Below are 19,890 nucleotides of genomic sequence, written 5' to 3' on the forward strand. Positions count from 1 at the left end.
GTGGGATCTTCCTGGACCAGGGCTCGAACCCGTGTCCCCTACATTGGCAGGCAGATTCCCAAACACTGCACCACCAGAGAAGCCCTGTTCACAGCTTTTAAATTTGATAAATTACAAACATACAGAAATGATGAAAGAGTAATATAGTGAATACCTGAATACCGTCCACCTAGAGTCAATAAGTCAAAAACATTAGCATCATCCTTAACTCCTCTCTTATGTACCTTATATTCTGTTCATTAACAATTCCTGGGCTTCCCTGGTGACGCAGTGGTTAAGAATCTGCCTGCCAATGCAGGAGACATGGGTTCGAGCCCTGATCCAGGAAGATCCCACATTACCACAGAGCAACTAAGCCCATGCGCCACATCTACTGAGCCTGTGCTCTACAGCCTGTGAGCCACAACTACTGAAGCCCATGCTCCTAGAGCCCGTGCTCCACAACAAGAGAAGTGACCACTATGAGAAGCCCATGCACCGCAACGAAGACCCAACCCATCCAAAAATAAATTAGTAAAAGTAAATTTTTAAAAAACAATTCCTTTAAGTTTTTCCTTCAGAATATATCCAGAATCCAAACACATCTCACCATCTGCTGTGCTGTGCTCTGATGGAGTCCAGCATCTCTGACCATGACCTTTAGCCTCCTCAAGGCTCCCTGCTTCGTAGTCTATTCTCAACCCGCAGAAAGAGGGATTCTATTAACTCATAAGTCAGACTATGTCAATCCCCTGCTCAGAACCCCAGAATAGCTCCCATCTACTTCAGAGGAGAGACTGATGTCCTTACAGTGTCACACAAAGCCCCGCTTGATATGCCAACATTACCTCCATATCTTCCTCTCCCTAACTCTGCTCTAGCCACAAAGGCCTCCACGTGGTTTCTCAAACAGGCCAGGCACAGCCCATCTCAGGGCTTTTGCATTCTTTTCTTTTGTCTGGAAAATCTTTCCCCCTCCCCCCATATCTATGGATATATCACTTCCTCAGCTTCTCAGTTCTTCAGTCACCTTCTCAGTGAAACTGTCCTTTACTCACCAAATGAAAATTGCAAATTCCTTGCCCCCCAATACTCTCTAACCCTTTTTCCAAATTTATTTTTCTTCATAGCAGTTATCACAACTTGATACACTACGCATTTTTCACTTATTTATCTTTGTTATGACCTGTAAGCTCCACAAGAACAGGGACCTATGTGCTGTGCTAACAGCTGTGACTCCAGCACCTGGAAGGGCGCCTGTCACATAGCAGAGCGCAATCGACTTCTGCGGAGTGAGTGGAGGAACGGGAGCTTAAGGGAGGAAACACTCAAGTCCGGGAAGTCTTCCCGGAGGAGTAAGTCCACCAGCCGCCGCCACTCCCAAACACCGCCCACGAGGCGTCCGGGCCCGCCCCGCTCCCTTAAGCCACGCCCATGGAGGCGGGCTGCGACCGGAAGCATCTCCCCTCGGCGGAAGCCGGGCCTGGCAAGTGGTCTAGGCCCTCCTCCCGACCTGCCCCGGGCTCATGCCCCGCCCACCCGAAAGTGGGTGAAGGGTCGGCGGCGCCGGCGCCGCGGCTGGGGCAGTGGAGCGGGGCCGCCAGGAACCGACAGGCACGGTGACTGACGGACGGACCATGGCAGACCAGGCGAAGCCCATTAGCCCGCTCAAGAACCTGCTGGCCGGCGGCTTTGGAGGCATGTGCCTGGTGTTCGTGGGGCACCCGCTGGACACGGTCAAGGTGCGAGGATGCTGGGGCGCGGGCTGGAGGGAGGAGGCCCGGGCAGGGCGCGGAAAGTAGGGTCTTCCGCGAGGCTCGGTCTGGGATAGAAGCGGGGCCCGTGGGAGCTTCCGTGAGAAGTCTAGGGAATCTCCCTTTCGGGGGTCGGGGAAACTGTTCCTGCACCCCAGAGAGCTGGACGTTGCAGAGTGAGCAGCCTCTAACCGCCCACCAAGGGCTCTTGATTTAAAAAAAAAGTTCTCTGTCCGGAAACCTCTTCTGATCTGGCTCCACTTCTTTGAGGATGGTAAAGAAAAAGCACCGCCCCAAAGCTCTGACTTCTGAAAACCCTAACATTATCAGCAAGGTTGAAAAAGGCATCTGTAAATCCCGCTTCAGGAAGAGAGCTAAAGACTGAGGCAAGGTTATTCCAGACATGTCTTTTGACACATTCCTCTGGGCCCAGAGTGCTCCACCACTATCTCCTTTGAACCTTTCTTGACCATCTTCAGCCTGTCACCCCATGTTAGCCTGAGTGGCCTCCTGTGGGAAGCGATGATGTCCTCAGTGACTGAGCTCCTTTCAGGGAAAGCAAGTGATCAGCTTTCCCAGGGCAAGGCTGATCCCCACAACAACCTGGTGAGGAAGCCATGGTCAGATTGAGGCTCCAGGAAGGGGGAAACTCATCAGGGCTTGTTCCCTGCTTATCCTCACATTATGCATCAACTCTTTCCCCTGCAACACTTTCAGCAAGGCCTTGCTGGAGACCAAAGTCCATACCCTGTGACTTAGCATTCAAAGCTTCATCCTAGTTTTCTAACCTTATTTCTGCACACACTTGGAGGAAATTGACAGATCATGGCCAGGGTGAGCCTGTAGGGAGCAGGCATGAAGCCTGTGTAGGAGACTTATTGGAATGTTGGATTGGGTTTCCTCCACAGGGAAATTGCTTTGGGGACATTCTCCAGGCAAGTTTGGGCAGCAAGCTCTTTGCTGCCTTTCATCTAGGAGAGGATCTGGGGTCATTCTATCACAGGACCAGGATTAAAGCAACTGGGCTGGTTTGGGCACTGTGAAACACAAAATCAGATGTTTATTCAGTAATTGGTAAATGCCATGTGTGTTAGGGCTTCCCAGACAGTGGTCGTTCTAAGCAGCACTGATGTAAGGGAGAAGAATTGTCTGGCCTCTCTTTCTACTCTTGATCTTGTTAGTTCTAGGCAGCTGGGGCCTCTCTTTAAAGAAAAACGAAACCCTGTTGCTCCCTAATACAAATGTTGCTCCTACCTCCATATCTTCTTGCCCTTCCTCCCCAATCAGATGTCATTACCAGGAAGGGCCCCGAGGACCTCTGTACTGAAATGGAAATGACTGAAAATGCTCACTGCATTTTTTTTTTTTTTTTTTTGCGGTACGCAGGACTCTCACGTCGCGGAGCACAGGCTCCGGATGCACAGGCCCAGTGGCCATGGCTCACGGGCCCAGCCGCTCCGCGGCATGTGGGATCCTCCTGGACCAGGGCACGAACCCGCGTCCCCTGCATCGGCAGGCGGACTCTCAACCACTGTGCCACCAGGGAAGCCCTCACTGCATTTTTAATAGCCAGAAAGTCTCCTTTTAGCTTAAGCCAAAACCACAAATCGCCGACTACTGTCCTTTTGACCTCAAAGAGCCAGGTGGCCTCCAATCAAAGCTTGGCCTAGAGGCACTTTCAGAGGTCCGAGGCGACTAACTGTGGTCTGGGAAGGCAAGAGGTGCAGCACTTCAGTTTGGAAAGGCTTTATGGCACATGATGAAGGGCTGGCTGAGTTCTGACTGGAGAAGTAGGGAGACCCAGACATTCTGGGTAGGGGGAAGGCAGGAGTGAAGGTGGATATAGGCTTGACAGTGGGAGCAGGCTGTAAAATAAGACCAGCTGTGGAGGACTTTAATGTTCTTGCTGGGCCTGGGTGGCGGATGTCATGATGAGACATATGAGATTTATACAAAATCACAAAAAGGTATCAGTCAGAAGTTTTGGTCTATTTCTCTCTCTCTACTAACTTGGACAGGTTGTGCCTGACCATGGAGGATCTGAAGACCAAATAAGGGATTTTGGATGCAAAACAGCGGGAGCCTCTGGACATTTCTACTGTTGTGTCCCATAAATTCCTCAGATATGCATGTCACCTCCATTGCCTAGAGAGTGAGTTCCTTAGTGTGGGACATAAGGCCCTAACAAAATCAAGAATGAGAAATTTAATAGAGGAACAGCATGATGAAAATGGTGTCTTGGAAAAGTTAGTATGATAGCAACCTGAGAAGAATTAGGAAGCAGAACTCAGAGCAGGAAAAATAGCAAGGAAAAAGACTGCAGAAGTATATAACTGGGTGTATCAGTTATATCTGGCGGTGTAACAACTTATCCCAAAACTTAGTGGCTTAAAACAACAGCAATAGGGACTTCCCTGGTGGTCCAGTGGTTGGGACTCTGTACTTCCACTGCGGGGGGCACGGTTCCATCCCTCGTTGGGGAGCTAGGATCCTGCATGCCGCACAGCACGGACATAAATTAATAATAATAATAACAAGTGTTATTATTAGATGAGGATGTAGAGACCTCGGAACTCTTGTGCACTGTTGAGAATGTAAAATTGTACAGTGACTGTGGAAAACAGTATGCCAGTTCCTCAAAAAATTAAAAATAGGATTACTATATGATCCAGCAATTCCATTTCTGGATATATACCCAAAAGAATTGAAAGCAGGGTCTTGAAGAGATATTTGTACACCCCTGTTCATAGATTCATAGCAGCATTATTCACAATAGCTGAAACATGGGAGCAACCCAAGTGTCCACAAATGGAAGAATGAATAAGCAAAATGTGGCATATACATACAATGGGGTGTTATTCAGCCTTAAAAAGAAGTAAATTCTGACCTTGCAACCACATGGATGAATACTGAAAACATTAGGCTAAGTGAACTAATTTACTAACTAATAAACTAATTCAGTTTTATAAGGCAAAAAGAATTCTGGATGGTGGTGATGGTTGCACAACGTTATGAATGTATTTAATATCACTGAACTGTACACTTAAAAATGGTTGAGATGGTAAATTTTATGTGTATTTTATGACAGTAAAAAAAAAAGAAAAACAAACTGGGGGGATTCCCCTGGTGGTCCAGTGGTTAAGACTCCGTGCCTCCACTGCAGGGGGCGCGGGTTCGATCCCTGGTCAGGGGAGTTCCACATGCCACGCAGTGTGGCAAAAAAAATAAAGAAATAAAAAATAAAATAAAATAAAATAAAATAGTTAAGGAAAAAAATGGGCAAAGGATCTGAATAGACATTTCTCCAAAGAAGATATACAAATGGCCAATAAACACATGAAAAATATTCCACATCATTATCCATCATGAAAATGTAAATAAAAATCACAGTGAGATACCACCTAACACCCACTATGATGGCTATAATTAAAAATAAATAAATAGGGCCTCCCTGGTGGCGCAGTGGTTGAGAGTCCGCCTGCCGATGCAGGGGATGCGGGTTCGTGCCCCGGTCTGGGAGGATCCCATGTGCCGCGGAGCGGCTGGGTCCGTGAGCCGTGGCCGCTGGGCCTGCGCGTCCGGAGCCTGTGCTCCGCAACGGGAGAGGCCACAACAGTGAGAGGCCCGCATACCGCAAAAAGGAAAAAAAAAAAAAAAAAAAAAAAAAAAAAAAAAAAATAAATAACAGATGTTGGAATGTGGAGAAACTGGAACATTCATACAATGCTCTTTGGAAAACAGTCTGGCAGTTCCTGAAAAGGTTAAACATAGAGTTAGCATATGACCCAGCAGTTCTCCTGTGATGGTTAATTTTATGTGTCAGCTGGGCTGTGGGGTGTTCAGATATTGGTCAAACATTGTTCTGGGTGTATCTGTGAGGGTGTTTTTGGATGAGATTAGCATTTAAGGTAGACTAAGTAAAGTAGATTGCCCTCCCTAATGTGGGTGGCCCTCATCCAGTCAGTTGAAGGCCTCAATAGAACAAAAAGCTGAAACTCCTCCCTCCTGACTGATTGAGCTGGGACATTGGTCTTTTCCTGCCTTTGGACTCAAACTGAAGCATTGGCTCTTCTTGGGTCTTGAGCCTGCCAGCTTTTTTTTTTTTTTTTTTAACATCTTTATTGGAATATAATTGCTTTACAATGTTGTGTTAGTTTCTCTGCCAGCTTTTGAACTGGGATTTGAACCATCAGCTCTCCTGGTTCTCAGGTCTTCAGACTTGAACTAGAACTATCCTATTGACTTTCTTGGGTCTCCAGCTTACTGATCGCAGGTCTTAGGATTTGTCTGCCTCCATAATTGTGTGAGCCAATTCCTTATAACAAACAAACAAATAAATAAATCTACATATCCTATTGGTTCTATTTCTCTGGAGAATCTTGACCAATACAATTATGCTTGGGTAATATAATATCCAAGAGAATTGAAAACATAATATCCACACAAAAACCTGCACACAAAAGTTTATAGCACCATTATTCATAATAATAAAAGTGGAAAAAATGTAATTTGTCATTATCTGATGAGCAGATGAACAAAACATGGTATGTTTGTACAGTGGAATATTATTTACCCATAAAAAGGAATGAAGGACTGATATATTCTACAACATAGATGAACTTTGAACACATTATGCTAAGTAAAAGAAGCCAAGTGTGAAAGACCACATATTGTATGATTTATTTATATGAAATATACAGAATAGGCAAATCCATAGAGATGGAAGCTATATTAGTAATTGCCAGGGGCTGAGAGAAGAGGGGAATGGGGAGTGACTACTAATGGGTGTGGTGTTTCTTTTTGGGGTCATGAAAATATTCTAAAACTGATTATAATAAAGGTTGCACAACTCTGCAAATACACTAAGAAGCACTTAACTGTATACTTTAAATGGGTGAATTTTATGGTATATGAATTATATCTTAATAAAGCTGTTTAAAAAAACCCAGTACTGAACCAAAGACCCTCTCCTTCAACCAAAAGCAACAAAAAGATGTTGGCCAGGACTGTACTAATCCGAAGGATTGGCTTCTGTGTGGTTCATTCACATGCTGGCAGTTAGTGCTGGCTGTTGTCAGGAGGCCTTCTTTCCTCCACACATGACCTCTTCAGACTGCTTGAGTATCCTCATAACATGGTGGCTGACTTTTCCCAAAGCAAATAACCTGAGATGAAGACAGGCAGAAGCTGACCTTTCTGTCACCTAGCCTTGGAGAAGTCACATAGCATCAAAACCACTACATTCTGTTTGATAGAAGTGAGTCACTGAGTCTGGCCCACATCCAAGGGGAGGGGAATTAGGATTAACTTTTGAAGGGGAAGAGAATCAAAGAGTTAGTGGGCATATTTGAAAACCATCACACTGGGTAAGAATAGGTGAGGACTTGGCCTAGGAGAGGACTTCAGTTGGAGAGAGGAAGAATTAGGATTCTGGGAGACTCTTGAAGGAACTCTCCAAAAGCCTTGGTGCCCATGTGAATAAGAGGAGGAGAAGTAACAGGAAGTGGTCAGATGCTAGAGTTTCAAATCCTGAGAAAGAGGGTAGCCTGATGGCTCTGGCACAAATGGGTGATTCATCAAAAGGATGAGATTCTGGAGGTGATTTGAGTAGGGAGAGCTTCTCCAGGCAGTTTGAAATGTAGCCCAAAAGGTGGGGAGAGAAGGTCTGAAGATGGCTGAGTAAAAGTCATCACTGAGCAGAAGCTGAAGCCCTGGAATCTGAGTTTTTTGAAGGGGATAGTGGAACAGATGAGTAGGGTACTTAGCCTTGGAGGACGCCTGGAGTAGAAAAGAAGACAAAGGAAGGAGCACCAAGAAGGGATGTTTAAAGAGAGAGACAGTTTGAAGCATTGGATACACCAAAAGGTGGAGAAGGATGAGGACCAAGAAAAGTAGGATGAAATCCACCTCACTCCAAAATATCTTTGTTGAGCACCTTACCTAACCACCAACAAGGCACTTCAAATGGGTGTGGAGAGTGCCTAGAGCTGAACTGAGCTTTGCATTCACTGGCACATGATTTGAACTCACTAAACCCAGCCTCCTCATTTGTAAACTGGTAGTACCTCTTCCACTGGATCATTGTGGGATCCATTAGATAAGAAATAAATAGCAAAAGTAAGTGGCTGAGGAAATCAAAGGAACTGTGACTCTCTCCAAAAGCATGCTACTAATGACTTGTGAGTACAGGGTTTGAATAAAATGGAGGAAAGAGAAGTCTGAATCCAGCAGATAAAGTGAATGCTGAAGACGTGCACAGAGGGGCAGCTTTTTCTGTTAAGAGTTTAGCAGACAGTTGGGCCATCGCTACCGACAGGCAGTTCTGATTCTGGGAAATGACTGTATTTTAACTTCTGGTTTCAGGTCCGACTGCAGACGCAGCCCCCAAGTTTGCCTGGACAGCCTCCCATGTATTCTGGGACCTTTGACTGTTTCCGGAAGACTCTTATGAGAGAGGTACAGAATCTTGGTGCTGGGCATTTCTCTTATTCAGAGGAACAGTTTCACAGGGTTGATTTGTTACTTCTCTGGGGGATAGGGTGACTTTGCGTAGTTCTGTCGGAGGTCCAGCCCACAGCTGTGGCTCTCTCACTGTGCCATCCTATGCCCTCCTGTTGTCATCGCTCTGGAGTTTTTGGTAGTTCCAGCTACTGTTTTATGTGAATGACTGAAGCTAATAAAATGGTTCTAAAATGGTTCTCTCTTTTGAAAGGCAGAATTTAGACCACAGGGAATTCATGAGGAATAGTTGGAGATGTGAAATAGAAGAAAATGCAAATCTGGATCAGTCAGTTTGACAGGGATCAGTGTCAGAAGTTCACATAAAATCTGGAGGAAGAGTCAGCTAGTCTGAGGAACAGTGAAAGAGGCCAGCAGAGTCTTCAAACCCCTAGACTAAACTAACTAAAGGAAACTAAATTGGTTTGAGGTTATTGAATTACATAGTAATTTTTCAGATATTTCTTAAAGTGAAAACATGGGATTTTAAAAAAGGTTTAATTACTACTGATGTTTATTACTGACTTCATTAGCACATATGTGACAAGACCTTGTTGAGAACTTTTCCTTTGTTTCCTAAAATATAACTCTAATATGAATAAATATATATATAGTGTTTATCAAATATACAGAAACTGAGAAGCAGGTGTCACCCAGATAAAGAGGGGATGCTGGTGAGTGATGGACTCGGTCTGGGAGGAAAAGTTGTTCCCAGGGTTCCTGCAGGACCCAGGCATGGGAGGAAGATTTTGAGGTGAAGTCTACCCAACCACCCATGTGTGAGACGGTGCTGCCTTTTCTTCTGTAAGTCTCTCTTCCCTTCATCAGACCAGAATGGAGTCTGATCGGTGTCCAGTGGAGGCTTTGGGCTTCAAGTCAGCTAAGAGTTCTCTGCCTTTACAGAGAGGCAGGATTACATGCCTCTTGGTCAGCAAATGTTATTGAGGACCTATTCAGCACCTGGGAAGTGTGCTGGTTGCTGGAGGCCTGGTGAGAATGGCTCGTATAAACCCAACTCCCTGCAGAGTTGAATAGGCTTCCTTAGTTTATATTTGTGCTTGTCTCTGGGTTTTGCTGTGCCAGATTGAGCTCTCTGCTTTCTGGTGCTGCCAGATGGGTCTTGGTTGTGCTGCATGGAACTGGGTAGGCCAGACAGTGGAAGGAAGGCTAGTGGAGTTGTTGGGAAGCGTGGGTTTGTTTGTTTGTTTGTTTGTTTGTTTATGGCTGCATTGGGTCTTCATTGCTGCATGCGGGCTTTCTCTGGTTGTGGCGAGTGGGGGTTGCTCTTCGTTGTGGTGCGCGGGCTTCTCATTGCGGTGGCTTCCCTTGTTGCAGAGCATGGGCTCTAGGCACGCAGGCTCAGTAGCTGTGGCTCGTGGGCTCTAGAGCGCAGGCTCAGTAGTTGTGGCACACGGGCTTAGTTGCTCCAGGACCAGGGATTGGACCAGGAATCGAACCAGGGCTCGAACCTGTGTCCCCTGCATTGTTAGGCAGATTCTTAACCACTGCGCTACCAGGGAAGTCCCTGTAGCCTGCTTTTTTTTCACTTAGTAGTCTCTTCTCATGTTACAATGTGATTTTATGGCTATGTGATAGTCCATTTATGGAGTTCCCATAATGTGTCTCAATCTCCTATTTGGGAGTTTTTAGGTTCATTCCAGAATTTTGCTACTTAATAAATTCCTGATGTCTTTCTTTTCTATATCTGAGTATTTCCTTAGAATACATTTCTAGATAGAATTTTCTGATGAAAGTGTAAGCTACATATTTCCAGATTGCCTTCCAGAATAGGAACTGTTTTCAGTTTCTCCAGCAGTGTATAAGAAGACAACTATTTCTGATAAATGTGGAGTATTCTTCCTTTTAAAAGCTCTCCTTGCTTGGAGGGGAGGGGAGGGAAGGAGGCCACAGGTCAGAGGACACACTGCTTCCCTGTTTCAGTGATGTAAAAGTTAGCTGTGTCTGTAAACGGCTTCCACTTCTGTGATTCCTTGCAGGGCATCATGGGTCTATATCGGGGCATGGCCGCCCCCATCATTGGGGTCACCCCCATGTTTGCCGTGTGCTTCTTTGGGTTTGGTTTGGGGAAGAAACTGCAACAAAAACACCCAGAGGATGTGCTCAGGTGAGTACTTACAAGCCTGGAGGACTCGATGCTGTTCTGCCTGGTGGTGTGACACAGGTTAAGGGAAAGAACCTTGGCTGACAGGCAGTGGCTGTCCTCTTGGGTCCCCAGGGCTAGCTCCTGGTTGCTCCACGTGAGGGAGGTACTTGAGTTTTCCTTTGCCCTGTGAACCAAAAGGGAGAAAGAAAAACTCAGATCCCTCCCCACCCCCTTATTAGGTTGTCATAATTTCTTCTGTGAGGTAGTATCGCTTAACTGTACAGCATTGGGAGGTCTGAATGCTAAAACGTGTGTAAAATGCCATGAAGGTACCTGGTGCTGCAGTAACGACAGCAGGAGCCTTGTTTCCCATCACCTGGTTGGGAGAAGGGAAGGTTCCAACTTCTGTTTTACTTCATTTTTTAAAAAAATTATTTATTTATTTACTTACTTATTTTTGGCTGCATTGGGTCTTCGCTGCTTCACGCAGGCTTTCTCTAGTTGCAGCGAGAGTGGGCCACTCTTCATTATGGTGTGTGGGCTTCTCATTGCAGTGGCTTCTTTTTTTGCGGAGCACGGGCTCTAGGCGTGCAGGCTTCAGTAGTTGTGGCACACGGGCTCAGTAGTTGTGGCTCTTGGGCTCTAGAGTGCAGGCTCAGTAGTTGTGGCAAATGGGCCTAGCTGCTCCGCAGCATGTGGGATCCTCCCGGACCAGGGCTCGAACCCGTGTTGCCTGCATTGTCAGGTGGATTCCTAACCACTGCACCACCAGGGAAGCCCTTCATTTTAATAACATAATTATTTCAGATATTGGTTTCTCTGGGTTTTTAAAATTTTTAATTAATTAATTTATTTATTTATTTGGCTGCATTGGGTCTTTGTTGCTGTGCACGGGCTTTCTCTAGTTGTGGCAAGCAGGGGCTACTCTTCTTTGCAGTGCACGGGCTTCTCATTGCGGAGGCTTCTCTTGTTGCGGAGCACGGGCTCTAGGCACACGGGCTCAGTAGTTGTGGTGTGCAGGCTTCAGTAGTTGTGGCATGCAGGCTCAGTAGTTGTGGCTTGCAGGCTCTAGAGTGCAGGCTCAGTAGTTGTGGCGCACGGGCTTAGTTGCTCCGTGGCATGTGGGATCTTCCCGGACCAGGCCTTGAACCCGTGTCCCGTGCATTGGCAGGCAGATTCTTAACCACTGCGGCACCAGGGAAGTCCCTGGTTTCTCTGTTAAAGTGAAATAAATTAGTATATTTCCTTTCAGTAAACTTTAAGTTAGATTTGGGTATGAAGAGGCAGATGAGGCAGAATTATGAGTTCAGAATTTACAAAGTAGTTAATGAAAGCAGGCTTCTTGGGATGCAGGGGAATTCTGAGTTGAAACATGGGATGACAAGGCACACTCAGCCTGAGCTGTGCAGGCTGACAGCTCTTGGGAGGGGCTGCAGGCAGCACAGGACCCTGGCTAGGCTTGGGATTAGGAGCTCAAGGGAGGCAGCCCAGGGTGCCATGTGGTTGTTTTCTGTCACTACTTCAGGCCACAACAGGCTGAGTAAGGGTCTGGACATAGATAGAAATGCTCGTACTGTGAAACTCTATTTTTGGAGTCCTTGTGATGCTCTGAATGTGACCAGCTTCTATAAAAAGCTGAAGATGGCCCCAAACGTGGGTGTGTGGGGCTTCCTTTTGAAACTGTGTTTGACTGTTGGTAGTCCAAATGTCCTGTGGACACATGTCCTCTCTGAGCACCTGGTCTTTTAGCTCATGTACCAGCTCACAAGGGCCATGCACAAGAACCCCCGTGGGGTCACTGTTAGTACTTCAGCCTGTCGGTTATTCCCTATACTATCGCGTCAGTCCTCAGAGAAGCACCCTTCCTGCTTAAGCAAAGGTTGAGACACTCAGGTCCCTGCCCCCATAATCCTGCAGTGCTCTGAATCCTGAATGTCAACCCTGCCACCTTCCCCTCCCTGCAGTAGTGTTTGGGGACAGTGTGGAAAGGAACATTACCAGGACCTTGGGTCCAGCACTCACAGATGCTTCCCTCGTGTGGGGGTGAAGGGTGGCAGAATGGGCCACCCATGTAGGGTGTCTGCAGGGTACCCTGTGCACACACAGACCCTGTTCAGAGGAAAGTCCTTAGTCCCGGGAGATGGAGGTATGTCCAGCCTAAGGTCTGGGCATACATGGAAGAACAGATGTTGGTCTCATGAGGGGAAGTTTCATTGCTGAGAGGGCTTTTCTTGGGGACAGCAGTGTGAACTGAGACTGTAAAGGAGGCCATGCATGAAAGCAAGTCTCCTGACTGTTGAACAGTCAGCTTGTGTGCTGGGCTTGTATGCCTGAGGTAGTTGTGTGAGTGCCTGGAAAAAACAGGACCATTGAGACTGGTGCCCTGCCTGGAAGGAAGGACCCGAAGTGGATGTCTCCCTTTCCCCATTTGACATCTGTTCTCCAGGTTTTGGGCTCCTTGTAGGGTGGGACAGGCCTGAAGGCTCAGCTATCAGAGGCTTGGGGTTAGGAGGGGCCTGCGGCCCAGGCAAGAAAGGGAAGTTTTTCAACAACATTTGCTAAATTGTGGGGACACTGTTGAAATGCTAATTGTAGCTCTGTGCTCCACTGCCTCCGGACCAGTCTGGTATAGCTAATCTTAGAAAGAAAAGGAGATGCCAGAGGTGGGACAGGCCGTGACGCCAGGAGCCTCCATTTCCTCCAAATATTCAGTGTGGTTCATTCTATGAGGGCCATGGTGAGGATCCATATCTCTGGCCACTGGGGGACTATTCCCTGCATGGAAGGCCACAGGACCCATCATGTCTCTGGGTACCATCCCTGGCTGGGCCCTTCCCAGCATCTTACAACACATTCCTCACAACTGGCCTGGCTGCCCCTTAGCCTGTGGAAGTGGCCACAGCCGTTCCTCCGGCCTTGACGCCGTCCTTTGTGAATCTTGGCTTAAAATGTTCTCAGGCCCTTGGTGATCCAGAGAGGTGAGATTGGAGGGGAACTGGGGTTGACTGAGGTCTACATTCTGGATTAGAGGCTTTTTTCCACAACAACCCTGAACTTTACAGATCAAGGCTCAGAGAGGCCTGGAAGCTCGTCCATAGTCACTGTGCATGGCAGGCTGGGGAGGAAACTTCTCCCATGGGTGAGGCCATCTGAGTGTGCATGTGGGCCTCGTGACCAAGATCATATTGCTCTTGGCACTGAGACCCCTGCCTTGGGAAATTTGATGTCAGAATATACCTAGACCTTGGGTTTTGTGTGAAATATGCTTTATTTGTGCTGGACTTCTGCCCAGTCCAAGTACTTATTTTTTCTTTCAAAGTCCTCTTTGCTGGGATTGCCTCTGTTCTGGGTGGTTAGTCACAGGTTCTTGCCTCTTGTTTTTGTTTTCAATATAGCTACCCCCAACTATTTGCAGCTGGGATGTTATCTGGTGTATTCACCACGGGAATTATGACCCCTGGAGAACGGATCAAGTGCTTGTTACAGGTGAGGGTGTGATCTGGGGTGGGGGGATATGATTTGGGGGGAGGTGGCTAGCTTTTTCCGTTGGGTATACAATTTTGTGTGGATGTTTATGTCCTTTCACCCTTTATAAAGACTTCAGGTCAGGTGTGCAAAACAGTTTCAAGGTTTTCAGGAACATGGAGGCAATCATAGTAGAATCAAGAATCAGGACAGTGTAACAAATCAACCACATGTCACACCTGTGACGGGTCAGCTCAGACTTATCCACCCTAATTAGCAGCTACTTCAGGAACTCTGAAAGGTGAGTCATGTCTCATCAGAGGTGGAAGGGAGGCTGCTCCTGCCTAACATGTTATGTCTCTGCCATTTGCCCAAAGGCTCAGTGCCCTTAAAGTGTGTGGCTTGTTCCCAGGCCAAGGGTGTGAACTGACTGCCTGCCTTACCACACAGGGCTCCTTTTTAAAAAAGTGTTACTGCTTTTTTCTTCTAATGGCTGAAGCAATTTAACACACAGTCTTTGCTAGAAAAATTTTGGTAATGCAGAGAAGCACACAGAAAACAATGTATTTATCACCCATGATACCACCCCACTGTTATGCTTTCTGTGTGAATTCTTCTAGTCTTTTTGGTAAACTTGTATTAAAAAAAGTTATCTTTTGAAATAAAATTGGGGTCACATATTGCAATAGTTTTGTAACCAGTTTTTTTCATTTGATATGTCACAATATTTTTGTGATTTTTTTTCTCAAGCGTCATTTTCTGTATTTTATTTCAATACATGGCTGTCATTTACCCAATAATACCTTATCTGGGGACACGACAAATTATATGCCATAGTGAAGATCTTTGTAAATAAGCCTCTGCATGTGTCCCTGATTATTTTCTTAGGATAAATGTCTAGATTTGAAATTAGTATGATTAAAGGTATGTACTTTTTTTTTTAAGGTATGTACTTTTTAAAAAGGTTTTTAATGTATTCTACTAAATGGCCCTCCTATAAAAGTCTGTCATTTTCTATTCCTTTCAATAGTATAAGAGCTCTTACTTCCCAGCAGATTCTGTGGCATCTAATTTACAATCTCTGCTAGTCTGATAGGTGAAAAATTTGCATTGTTTTAATTTTTCTTGCTTTTAATTGTCAGTGAGGTTAATTTTTTTGATGCTTATTAGCTGTTTGTATTTTTCCTTTGTGAAATGCCTATTTGTGTTCTTTGCTCATTTGTTTGTTTTTCTGTTGACTTATAAAAGCTTTGGACATGTTTGAATTTATTATTTTATTTATTTATTTTTGGCTGTGTTGGGTCTTCATTGGAGCGCGGGCTCTCTCTAGATGCCGTGAGCAGGGGCTACTCTGTTGCGGTGCGTGGGCTTCTCATTGTGGTGGCTTCTCTTGTTGCAGAGCACGGGCTCTAGGCACGTGGGCTTCAGTAGTTGCAGCACACGGGCTCAGTAGTTGTGGCACGCGAGCTCTAGAGCGCAGGCTCAGTAATTGTGGTGCATGGGCTTAGTTGCTCTGCAGCATGTGGGATCTTACCGGTTCAGGGATCGAACCCGTGTCCCCTGCATTGGCAGGCGGATTCTTAACCCCTGCATCACCAGGGAAGTCCCCAATTTATTATTTTTTAAAATTTTTATACAATTTTTAAAGGTTACACTCCATTTACAGTTATTACAAAAAACTGGCTGTATTCCCCAAGTTGTACAATACATCCTTGTAGCCTGTCTTACACCCAATAGTTTGTGCCTGTCACTCCCCTACCCCTAAAACCTTTGGACATATTAAGGTTATTAATTTCTTATCATATTTGGCAAGCCTTTTTCATGCTTTGCATTTGTCATTTAATTTTGTGCATTTTTTTTTTTTTTTTTTTTTTTTGAGGTACGCGGGCCTCTCACTGTTGTGGCCTCTCCCATTGTGGAGCACAGGCTCCGGACGTGCAGGCTCAGCGGCCATGGCTCACGGGCCCAGCCGCTCCGCGGCATGTGGTATCTTCCCGGACCGGGGCATGAACCCGTGTCCCCTGCATCGGCAGGCGGACTCTCAACCACTGCGCCACCAGGGAAGCCCTAATTTTTTGCATTTTTTAAATTAAATTTTTTATTTTGAGATACTTATAGATTCACATACAGTTGTAAGAAATAATACAAAGGGAAATAAAGAAATAAATAATACAAAAGGATCCCACCTACCCTTTACTCAGTTCTTCCACAGAGGTAATATATTGTAAAATTATAGTACAATATCACAACCAGAATATTGACATTTTTACAGTCAAAATACAGAACAATTCCATCATGCCAAGGATCCTTCATGTAGCCCTTTAATAGCCACATTCACTTCCCGTACCCCACTCCAGTCCTTAACCACCCCAGCAACCACTAATCTGAACTCTGTAAGCCTGTAATTTCAAGACTTATATAAATGGAACTATACAGTATGTAAACTTTTCAGATTGGCTTTTTCAACTCAACCGAATTTTCTGGAGATTCACACAGATTGTTGCATATATGAATAGTTCATTCCTTTTTAGTAATCCATGGTGTGGATGTACTACAAATATGTTTAACTTTTCATCCATTGAAGGACATCTGGGTTGTTTTCAGTTTTTGGCTATTATAAATAAAGATGCTATAAACATTCATGTACAGAGGTTTTTCTGAGAAAATCAGTCTTCGTTTCTCTGGGATAAATGCCCAGGAGTATAATTGCTGAGTCATGTGGTAGTTGCATGTTTAGTGGGGTTTTTTTGGGTTTTTTTGGCCACACAGCGCCAGCATGTGGAATCTTAGTTCCCCCATCAGGGATCAAACCTGTGTACCCTGAAGTGGAAGGAAGCGTGGAGTCTTAACCACTGGATCTCCAGGGAAGTCCCATGCGTGTTAGTTTTTAAAGAAACTACCAAACAGTTTTTTCAGAGTACCTATATCATTTTACATTTCCACCAGCCATGTATGAGTGATCCAGTTTCTCTGCATCCTCACCAACATTTGGTGTTGTCACTGTTCTTAATTTTAGCCATTCTGATAGGTGTGTAGTGATATCTCATTTTAATTTGTATTTTCCTAATAGCTGAAGATGTTGAACATCTTTTCCTGTGCTCATTTGCTATATGTATATCCTGTTTGGTGAAATGTTTGTTCATGTGTTTTGCCCATTTTCTAATTGGATTATTTGTTTTTTTATTACTGAGTTTTGAGAGTCCTTTATTCTAGATACTAGTGCTTTGTCAGATATGTGGTTTGCAAATACTTTCTCCCAGTCTATAGTTTGTCTTTTCATCCTCTCAACAGAGTCTTTTGAGCAAACATTTTAAATTTTGATAAAGTCCACTTTGTTAATTTTTCTTTTATGGATTGGGTTTTGGGTGTTTGGGGCATCAGGTCTTAAGAACTCTTTACCTAGCCTGCAATCCCAAAGATTTTCTTATATGTTTTTTCCAAAAGTTTTATCTATAGTTTACCTTTTACATTTAAGTCTGTGACTCCATTTTGAGTTAATATTTGTATAATGTATGAGAATTAGGTCAGAGTTCTTTTTTTTTTTTCTTTTCCCTAGGGCTGTCCAATTGCACCATACCATTTGCTGAAGAGACTTATCTTTCTTCCACTGAATTGTGTTTGCATCTTTGTTAAAAATCAGTTGGGCATATTTGTGTGGGTCTACTTCTGGGTACTCTACTTTCTTCCATTGATTTATGCATCTATCCCTTCACGAATACTACACAATCTTGATTAGTATAGCCATATACTAAGTCTTGAAATTGACTAGACTGATGCCTCCCACTTTATTCTTTAAAAAAAAAACCGGGGACTTCCCTGGTGGCGCAGTGGTTAAGAATCCGCCTGCCAATGCAGGGGACACGGGTTCAAGCCCTGGTCCGGGAAGATCTCACAGGCCGCGGAGCAACTAAGCCCATGCACCATAACTGCTCAGCCTCTGTTCTAGAGCCTGAGAACCACAACTACTGAACTCATGTGCCACAACTACTGAAGCCTGCGCTGCTCGACAACAGGAGAAGCCACCACAATGAGAAGCCCCGCGCACCGCAACGAAGAGCAGCCCCCGCTCGCCGCAACTGGAGAAAGCCCGCGTGCAGCAACGAAGACCCAACACAGCCAAAAATAAATAAATAAATAAATAAATTTTTAAAAATTGTTCTAGCTATTCTAATTCCTTTGTATTGGGTTGGCCAAAAAGTTCGCTCGGGTTTTTCCGTAACATATTACAGAAAACTTTTTGGCCAACCCAATATTTCTATGTAAATTTTAGGATAATTTAGAAAATTGAGAAAAATCTTGCTGAGATTATGTTAAACCTATAGGTCAATTTGGGTAGAATTAACACATTATTTTGAGTCTTCCAATACATGGACATGTTACATCTCTCCATTTATTTAGAACTTTAATTTCTTTCATCAGCATTGTGTAGTTTTCAGCATATAAGCTCTTAATGTGTTTTCTTATATACCTAAGTGCTTCTCTCTTAATTTGACTTTGTAAAATGGCATTGTAAATGGTATTATAATTTTAATTTTGTTGTCTACATTTTCATTGCTAGTTTGTAGAAATACAATCAATTTTTGTATGTTAATCTTGTATCATGTGAACCTTCCTGAATGCCCTTATTAATTCTAGGATTTTTTTTTTTTGTTAGATTCCTTGGGATTTCCTATGTAGATAATCATGTTATTTGCAAATAGGGACAGTTTTATTTCTTCATTTCTAATCTGTTTACCTTTTATTTCCTTATTTCACTGGCTAGAATTTCCAGTACTGTGTTGAATAAGAGTGATGAGAGTGGATATTTTTGCCTTGTTCCCAATCTCATGGGGAAGTATTCACTATTTCACTGTTAAATATGATGTTAGATGTAGTTTTTTGTTTGTTTAGTTTTTTTGGCTGCACCACCCTGCATGCAGGATCTTAGTTCCCCAAACAAGGATGGAACACGGTGCCCCCTGCAGTGGAAGTGCAGAGTCTTAACCACTGGACTACCAGGGAGGTCCCAGATGTAGTTTTTTTGATAGATGCTCTTTATCAAGTTGAGAAAGTTACCTTCTATTCCTCTTTTTCTGAGAGTTTTCTCATGAATGGATATTGATTTTTGTCAAATTCTTCTTCTTCATTTATTAATGTGACCATGTGATTTTTCTCCTTCAACCTCTTATACAGTGAATTAGATCAATTGATGTTTGAATCCTGAACCAATTTTGAATTGCTGGAATAAACCCCCCAACTTGGTCATAGTGTATAATTCTTTATATATACTGCTGAGTTCTATTTTCTTATATTTTGTTAAGTATTTATGCATCTATAGTCATGAGAGATATTAGTCTGTCATTTTTTTTTCTGTCTTGTCTTTGTCTGGTTTTGGTATCAGAATAATGCTGTCTTCATAAAATGAATTGGGAATTGTTCCCTCTTCTATTTTCTGAGAGGGATTATGTAGAAATGGTGTTAATTTTTCTGTAAACATTTGGTAAAATTTTATAGTGAAATCATATAGGCTTGGAGATTTTGGGGGAGGAATTATTAAATTATGAATTCAATTTCTTAATAGTTACAGGGCTATTCAAATTACTTATTTCATATTGGGAAAATTGTGGTAGGTTTTTTTTTTTATATTTTATTTATTTATTTATTTGGTTGTGCCAGTTCTTAGTTGTGGCAGGCGGGCTCCTTAGTTGTGGCTTGCCAGCTCCTTAGTTGTGGCATGTAAACTCTTAGTTGCAGTTGCATATAGGATCTGGTTCCCTGACCAGGGATCAAACCTGGGCCTCCTACACTGGGATCACGGAGTCTTATCCACTGTGCCACCAGGGGAGTCCCTGTGCTAGTTTTTGTTTTTGTTTTTTTATCTAAGTTGTCAAATGTGTGCGTGTAAAGTTGTTTGTAGTATTCCCTTATTGTCCTTTATACATTGGCAGATTCTGTGGTGTTATCTTCTGTTTTATTCCTGGTATTAATAATATGTGGGGCTTCCCTGGTGGCACAGTGGTTAAGAATCCACCTGCTCATGCAGGGGACATAGGTTTGAGCCCTGGTCCGGGAAGATCCCACATGCCGCGGAGCAACTAAGCCCATGTGCCC

The 19,890-nt window shown here is 44.2% G+C and overlaps 1 protein-coding gene across 1 annotated transcript in view; it reads left to right on the forward strand.

Moving 5' to 3' along the window:
- The first annotated feature begins 1,507 nt into the window (after positions 1-1,507).
- Positions 1,508-19,890, forward strand: part of SLC25A20 (solute carrier family 25 member 20) — a 30,513-nt gene continuing 12,130 nt past the window's right edge. The window contains exons 1-4 of the mRNA XM_082638883.1: positions 1,508-1,721; positions 8,097-8,189; positions 10,229-10,356; positions 13,731-13,821. Of these exons, the coding sequence (XP_082495009.1) occupies positions 1,617-1,721; positions 8,097-8,189; positions 10,229-10,356; positions 13,731-13,821 (417 nt within the window). The 5' untranslated portion in view covers positions 1,508-1,616. The remainder of the gene's footprint in view (positions 1,722-8,096; positions 8,190-10,228; positions 10,357-13,730; positions 13,822-19,890) is intronic.

This window comes from Mesoplodon mirus (assembly GCF_964341445.2).
Source record: "Mesoplodon mirus genome assembly, chromosome: 12".
Lineage (NCBI taxonomy): Eukaryota > Metazoa > Chordata > Mammalia > Artiodactyla > Ziphiidae > Mesoplodon > Mesoplodon mirus.